This window comes from Necator americanus, chromosome II (genome assembly GCF_031761385.1).
Source record: "Necator americanus strain Aroian chromosome II, whole genome shotgun sequence".
Classification (NCBI taxonomy): Eukaryota; Metazoa; Nematoda; class Chromadorea; order Rhabditida; family Ancylostomatidae; genus Necator; species Necator americanus.
This window is the reverse complement of record NC_087372.1, coordinates 15,280,578-15,288,740: the sequence shown is the minus strand read 5'-3', so window position 1 is coordinate 15,288,740 and position 8,163 is coordinate 15,280,578. Positions and strand designations below refer to the sequence as shown.

At 45.1% G+C, this 8,163-nt stretch overlaps 2 protein-coding genes across 3 annotated transcripts; both read left to right on the top strand.

Annotated features, from left to right (window-relative positions):
* Positions 1-1,064: 1,064 nt before the first annotated feature.
* Positions 1,065-2,339, top strand: RB195_017932 (uncharacterized protein; the record flags this gene model as incomplete). 2 transcript variants are annotated; one of them, XM_064185139.1, is made up of 2 exons in its annotated part: positions 1,065-1,154; positions 1,209-2,339. In XM_064185139.1, the coding sequence occupies 2 exons, from the start codon at positions 1,065-1,067 to the stop codon at positions 2,337-2,339; spliced, it is 1,221 nt and encodes a 406-aa protein (XP_064041019.1). The 2 variants fall into 2 exon arrangements, with proteins under 2 accessions (XP_064041019.1, XP_064041020.1); XM_064185138.1 differs by lacking the exon at positions 1,065-1,154 and having other exon boundaries at positions 1,341-2,339.
* A 422-nt stretch (positions 2,340-2,761) lies between these two features.
* RB195_017931 (uncharacterized protein) lies at positions 2,762-3,670 on the top strand (the record flags this gene model as incomplete). Its single annotated transcript, XM_064185137.1, has 1 exon — positions 2,762-3,670. The coding sequence occupies one exon, from the start codon at positions 2,762-2,764 to the stop codon at positions 3,668-3,670; it is 909 nt and encodes a 302-aa protein (XP_064041018.1).
* Between the last annotated feature and the right edge of the window lie 4,493 nt (positions 3,671-8,163).

Here is an 8,163-nt window from a genome sequence, read left to right as displayed (position 1 = left end):
TGGAAAATCTCATCCACTGTTTACCCAGAAGAATTTAGAAGATGAATTACAGCCAGCCCACTACCGTAACCACACGTAGCCGTCTCATAGACATTTATGATGTCTTTAAGTACTCTCTGAAGTATTCCGTTGTTAAGTAACCTAAGAGTCCTCTTCAGAACTTTTTGTGGGGAATAAAAGAACTGTTGAATACTTCCATGTTGTCTCAGACTAAGATGTCTACTGGCTTGAAATCGCATGAGTTCAAAAACCGGAGATCCATTTCCCAGATTCTATGAAATGCTCTTTTCAGAGAATGAGAGTTGATTTGATCCAATGATAAGGTATCCAAAACTGCGCAGGTACGAGGTGTCACCGAAGAAGTGAGCCCTCAGATGTCACAGACACGAAATTTCTTCCAGATTCGGGTTATACTACAAAAAGGCCAACATTATGCCTTTTTCAATAAACTTTAGCTAAACCTCTCTTCGCACAGTTGCACAGTTCTTCCTCTTACCATCACAGATTTCAGAAGCATGGTTCTGAAATGTAAGCGGAGCTCTTTGTTATTTTTGCTAATTATTTCTGTAAGTGACGAAACCCACGGATCTCCCTCACTGGAGGGATCACAGCCGGTTAGTGGGGAGGCTACGTGGCGCGTCCCCGGGTGGCGGATAGGGGCTAATCACGGACCAAGAGCGACCTTGTGCTTGCCCGGAGACGCAGGTGGATTCAGGGGATGGACTCCCTGTTTCTGCTGAGCCAGGACTGACTCATGACATTCTTGTATCCCGCACGTCGGTCCGGCCAAAAGCCTGCAATCAAGTGACTGGGAGGTGCAAGGAAGGCGGTTTGGAGTCGCCTCCAACAAATAAGCTCCACATGTCCACTCCGGGAGAACGAAAGTTCTCCCAGAAACTCATGGCACTAGAGGCTTGCAACCTGCCCATGGGTTTTAAAAGTTTTACGCAAAACACAGTAATAGAAAAGAGTCTCCTGATTCCGGAGGAAAGCCTGGTACGGTAGCGCCAGGTAGGACGGGGTTGCAGGAGTCATGTAGGCTACCAAAACGGAAAAGGACTAGGATGGTGATCTGTATTTATAACGCACGTACACTTGCATCGGAAGCGGCCATCGAAAATCTGATGATGCAAGCCAAGAAGATCAAGTACGACGTCATCGGACTGACCGAGACGAGATGACGTCATCCTCTCAACGTCGTATATGAGACTGGAGAAGAACTGTTCTTAGGAACATGCGACAGTAAAGGTGTTGGTAGAGTTGGCGTCCTCGTCAACACGAGAACGGCAAAGAACATCGACTCTTTCGAACAACTTACGACCCGAATCGGACGTCTGCGGATGAGAAGATGTGGTCCAACACCAGCTTTGACTATCTTCGTCGCTTACGCTCCAACATCGAGCTACGAAGAAGAAGAAGTCGAAGCTTTCTATATGGACCTAGAGAAGTTCTACCGAGAAGATCATGCCTTCTACAAGGTCATAATTGGCGATTTCAACGCCAAGGTTGGCCCGAGAAGAACGCCGGAGGAACTTCTCATCGAGACCCCCGGCCTACAATGGAATGACCAGGGGGAGAGGCTCTCCGAGTTCATCATGACGACTAAGACCATTCATGGGAACTCGCAATTCCAGAGGCCCTCCTCTCTACGCTGGACGTGGGAGTCACCCGGTGGAGGGTACCGTAATGAAATAGACCACATCATCGTCAATAAAAGGTTCTGCCTGACGGACGTCGGTGTTGTACCAAAGTTCTATACGGGATCGGACCATCGCCTCCTCCGAGGAAGATTTTCCTTCACAAGGAGAGCAGAGAAAGCCGCCAAATTCAGAGAGAGAAATTCCAGGACTACCATCAACTGGGATCTCTTCGCTACGCTAGCCGGCTTTTGGGAAGATTCCGCAATGGACAACATCGACGAGGAATATGACCGGCTTATTGAACACCTTCACGACTGCGCGAAGAAGGCTGAGAGTATTAAAACCACCGAAAGGCGCCTGTCTCTTGAAACTCCTGAGCTGACACGCCAGCGTGGAGCAGCACGAGCCGCAGGGAACCAAGAACTCACGTCCGAGCTCGCAAGGGTTTGCAGAGAGGCGATAAAGGAAGATCTTAAAGAGAGAAGAGCAGAAGTGCTGGCTGAAGCTGCAGAGGCGGAGAAAAGCATCCGCTATGACCATCGAGACTTCGCCAGTCGCAAGACAAGGATGACTGCTCTTCGGAACCCAAAGGGAACAGCCATTGCATCGAGAAGGGGGATGGAGAAAATCATCTACGACTTCTACTCTGATCTCTTCCATGTCCGCTTGCCTCTTCACCATCTGAGGGAAGATGGATAAGTCATTCCAGAGGTTCTCCCGTCCGAAATACGACATGCTATCATGTCAGTAAGAAATCGTACGGCACCCGGTCCCGACAGAATAAGACCAGAACACCTGAAGAGCCTTCCACCAGTACTAATCAACACCCGGGCGAGGCTCTTTACACGTTATCTGTCGGAATGCAAGGTTCCTAAATAGTGGAAACCAGCAAGACCGTGTTGTTGTATAAAAAGGGAGATCCACATGACATCGGCAACTATCGTCCAATCTGGCTACTGTCCGTCATCTACAAGCTCTTTACAAGAATAATCCTTAATAGGATTGAAAAAGTCTTGGATGAAGGACAGCCATGCGAGCAAGCAGGGTTTCGAAAAGGGTTCAGCACGATTGACCACATTCACACTGTTTCGAAACTCATCGAGGTATCACGAGAGTACAAGATGCCGCTCTGTGCCACCTTCAGGAAAAAGGTCTCCGACTCAGTTGAGACGGAAGCGGTGGTGGAAGCCTTGGACAACCAAGGCGTCCCTACTCAGTACATAAAGGTACTTCGAGAGTTGTACAGTAACTTCAAGACCGGAATTTCGCCATTCTACAAGAACATCATCATTGACGTGAAGAGGGGGGTCCGACAGGGTGATACAATTTCACCCAAAATATTCACAGCCACCCTCGAGAACGCAATGCGAAAGTTGGAATGGGACTACATGGGAGTGAAGGTTGATGGTCGGCAGCTACACCATTTGCGCTTTGCTGATGACATCGTACTGATAACACCTAGCATCAGCCAAGCGGAACGAATGCTGACCGAATTCGACGAAACATGTGGATGCATCGGTCTTCAGCTGAATCTACAAAAGACAATGTTCATGCGGAACGGATGGGTCTCGGATGCCCCATTCACCCTCAGCGGAACGAACATATCCGAATGCACCAGCTACGTTTATCCGGGTCGGGAACTGAACATGATGAACGACCTGACTCCCGAGCTGGGCAGGAGGAGACGAGCGGCTTGGGGAGCGTACAAGAGCATCGAGGATGTAGTGAAGAAGACCCGGCTCCGTGCTCACCTCTTCAACACCACCGTACTTCCTGCTTTGACCTATGCTTCGGAAACCTGGGCATTTCGCAAGCAGGAAGAAAACGCGGTAAGCGTCATTGAACGCGCAATTGAGAGAGTGATGCTAGGAGTATCCCGTTTCACGCAAGTGAGGGACGCGATTCGAAGTTCTCTCCTACGTCAACGATCGAAGATTAGAGACGCCGCCGCGTTTGCCAAGGAAAGTAAAATAAGGTGGGCCGGACACGTGATGCGCTTTAACACAACAACCGTTGGACCAGAGCCGTGAGCGACTGGGTTCCCCGCGATATTAAGCGCACTACAGGAAGACCGCCGACCCGATGGTCAGATTTCTTCACGAAGTCCTTCAAAGAAAAATATGATGCTCTTCGCGTCCCACGCGAAAGGAGGAACCACTGGGCTACTCTGGCACGCGATCGGGACAAATGGAAGAATTACTGGCGCCCGCTCGACCAGTTCGAAGATCAACGGGAGTCAAGGTGATCAAGGTGATCAAGTGACGAAACTGCGAAAATTTGCGACTATGAAAACGTTTTTCTGTGTACATGGGATATCTGAAAGGTGAACGTTGCAGAAATCCTCCACTGAATTCCACTCCTGTCACAATGTTCGCCCTAATACTGGGAGCTTTGCCGTTTTCCCCCTATTGATTCATTTTGAAGCTGCTGCAGCTCGTGGTAGTGCTTCAAAATTTTGCATCAGTGAACACGAGATTTTGCAAAGTTTAAGGTTTAGAAAGAATCAGACGAGACAGTTGAAGGCACTTTCTTGCAAAAATCTTCATGACAAAAGCCGAGAAAAGAGCTCCTCAAAGACGGACTTCAGGCTAGGAACTTCACATTCTGAAGAGGACCTTTGGGTTATCAAACAACGAAATACGTCAGAGAGTAGTTTAAAATATCATAAACGGATAATTTTACATAATTATTACATAGAAGTGTGTAATTTTCCACTTTGCCATGAAATTCCATGCGTGAGCACTGCACATTTACTAGAGGGCTACGTATGGTTACGGTGGCGGTTGGCTGTCTAATTCATTTTATGAGGGAATCGAACGTCTATTCGCTCAGAAACAGCGAATCTTTGGAGGCGTCGTTAACTCCCCCTGTCCCGATCTTGAATACCATGTCCGTAAATTCCTAGCAACTCGTGAGCGTCGTCTTTGTAAGATGTGTTCCTTGAGAACGTTCGTTCAGGCATGTGCATCATTTTATGAAAAGACCTGCGTTGGCCACTTCTCTAGAAGGTACTGAGAACGATCGATCTTGCAGTGATCACGATGAAGCATCCCATTTTTCCAGTCTTTGCGTGAACGATGGTGAGGATTACTCCTATCAAAGTCGCTGTCTCCAGTTTACAAACTGTTCATTTCTTTTACTAGTGCTGCTGATGTTTCACATCACCTGCTTTCACTAGTACTCCAAACAACTGAATCTTTCGATGTCATCTCCATCTATAAAAAGTGTGCAAGTGCCTTGTGCCGTCTTTTTCACATTTCTTTTTAACGCATCTTCACACGTCGAGGAAGTCCCAAAAATGTTGGAAGGTTCGTTGCACAACTATTCCAGAACTATCAATGATTGCATCGCCACGGATTCTAGGCCTATAGGTATAACCTTCCCCCCCCAATGAAAACTCTGTAGCAGCAGTTTTTCGCCACCTACCAGACTATCTTCTGGTATTATATATACAGTTTCAGCTTTTTCTGCAGGTTTAGACTTCGCTTCAAGACACTAGCAGGGAGAAGGTGAACCTATGCAGATTTTTCTCATGTTTTTGTAGCTAACTTAAAGTCATACCTACTGTACTTCCATTCTCCTTCACGTATCCAATATTGTTGTGATATTCGACAAATTCGTAGGTCCAGCCTAGTGACTGAAAATACACAAAGTGCGATATGGTCAAATGATGGTAGATTATTTTTGGCAGTCACGTGAGTAGGATTTTTTTTGAATGGAGGGATGTTACGAAAAATCAAAAATTCACCTCCATCAAAATTGAACATTGATCCTTTTCGAGCCCTTTATAGTGCTTGTTCATCATCGAAATCGGACCTGGAATGTCGCAAAAAATTTAAAATCATCTGTCTTTTCCCACGTCTGACAGAACCATTTCAGTTACGGACACTTCGCTCTTGAACTGCGTGGTTCCAATCCTTATTTTCCACAAAGTCGCTGTTTAATATCTTGTTCCAGAAATAATGATTAAAGCCAAATTTTATTTTTTTAGCTGAACAGTAGCCTTTTTTGTCAACATGGAGCTGCTCCAATCAATTCAACCTAAGGATTTTCGCTCACCACTTCTTGTGAGATTCCTAATTTTTTGAATAAAGAAGGAACGAAAGCAGAACTCGTGTGTTGAAACTCCGCAGCTCCGTACACGTGCCTTTAGCTGTTGTTTACTTCAGTAACTTGTTTAGTTCGACTTCTAATGGGAGAGACTTTAACGTGACAGAATATGATATGGTTGATATGAATAAATATGGATATGAACTCAGTCCGACAGAGAAAAAGTGGTCTTGGATGTAAGGAATATCGCGATGAAAGGAAGCTGGTAATCCGGAGCTCCGTCGAAACTCGAGAATGAAAATCCTTGATAACAGCAGATGTATCCAAGCAGATAATATCTGCTTGGATTTTCTGAGGAGGCGACAAATGAGAGCAAAGAGCAGCAAAACTTTGATGCAGAACAGGAGCACAACGTTGAAGCAATATTGAAAATACGTTTTGAAGATAGTGTACAGAAATACGATTGGTCATCTGATAAACGGCAACATCGCTCTGATGTCGTGCCGTATACTTTTGAAGGGTGAGGCAACTAGAGAAGTAAGTTTATATGGATCAAACAGTAAGTCAAATACAAAATTCCTCTATGTTCCCTCTCCGCAGCATTCATTTATTCACTTTTTATGGCGGCGCTGGACTTCTTAACTAGGATGCCTCGCATAATATCATCATTTCACTGAACTGGAGTTTAACTCCAATCTTTACGCCTAAATCATTCATCGATTTCTAGAGCGGAGAGGTCTTGTAGCGTTTCACTCATTTACGAACTTTGGTGAAAGATATGTAGTGGGTACTGCATTCTGATAAAAGTCACACTTATTACTTTGTCGTCCAAGAGAATCCAGTGAGTTTGACCAGAAGGAGAACAACGGCGCAACTCTAGAGTTGAACCAGGCAGAACTTTCGAAGAGTGGCAACAGCGAGAGGGGGTAAAGAGACAACCTTCACTGTGTCACCAAAATGACGTGAAGCACACTCTTCTTTGCTCGACCACAACCCACGAAACAGCTTTTCAGTCCGGAGGGCTGGCTTATTATATAGTGTGTGCGAGAGATGGCATGGATATTATTGCTACTGTGGATATGTGTTAACTGTTCTACACTTAATGTACACAAAAACCACAGAGGAATGATGGGCATGTAAATGCGCATGTGTCAGTTTCCATCTCATAATTATGTATAGAAATTTCTGTTCAAGTAAGGAGAATGCAGCGGGGAACAAAGCAGTGGGAACGGTGACAGAGTGGTAGTCTGAGGCCTCTGAGGACAATTGCTGTTCTTCTTTGGTGGCAGAGACTGTTGTAGCCATCACAACTGCAGCATTGGACACGTTCCGAAATGTGGCCTTCGCAGATTGGATGGAGAGAACTGTCCTCAACGGCACAGCTGTTCTTCATTATAAATGGAGAAGGTCGGCAATGGATCAGAATCCAGCTGTCCTGGGGCGCATTGAACGAGTCACGACCACAACCGCCGAACTGTGCCTCTTTTGGTCGGCGCTGAGCCAAACGCGAAGAGCTCACAACTAATTGTTACTGAATGCGTAGTGGGTTGTGGGATGCCATATTTTTTTTCTGACTAAGGATTTCCTCTTAGCAGTAAATGCAAGTAGCTGTGCAATCTACAACACCTGAATATGTAGCTGTACTGATTTCCGAATATATTAATTCGGGAGGTGGTGTATGTGTCAGTAAACAAAGCCTTTATATCACAATCTCCTCTCCTTCAGGACGACCTATGGTGCTTATTGTAAGAACGTTTGCGCGATACCAATCCATTTCTAAGAATCTCTCTCTTGTCTCAGTAAACACCTTCATTATATCTAATCCAACTGACGTCCTTCTGAAGTGATGCAGTCTTTCTAGAAAAATAGCCAACACCTCTTGAATGTTAGACGGCACCGAATAAAGTATTTTGAGAAAAAACCCAAAAATTCCTGGATTTGGATGATATCAAGAGTCATATGTTCTCCTGATTTTCTTTGAATTATGGCAGGAATTATGTAGCTGTCACAGCACATAATTTATGAATTGTCACCTAAATATTACAATAGAGGCTGGTTTCGTAAATTTCAGTTAAATCTATTTGAAATCTGTGGAAAACCGGATGTCTGTTCAACATTTAGATAATTCGATCTGTTGCTTGTCATCTCCTCATTTCAAGCGTTATAATGTGAAGAAGTTGGAAAAAAAGATGCATAATGCGTAGCTCACATTCAAATTTTCAAAGGTTTACAACATTACCCCGGTTGTTAATCTCTGAATCAACACCCAGAAGGAGATGTGGAGCAGGACGAGAGTACCCCGTACTCCTACCTTTCTTCGACATCTGAAAAGGATCAGGAGTAAAGAATAACCTTTATGGTGCAACCTGTAGCATATACGCAAAGAGGAAAACAGTTAAAAGTTGAAGTCAGAATAATATTTAGAAAGGATTGTTGAAGGACGAATTTTTCAAAGGGGAAGTGAGTACAATAT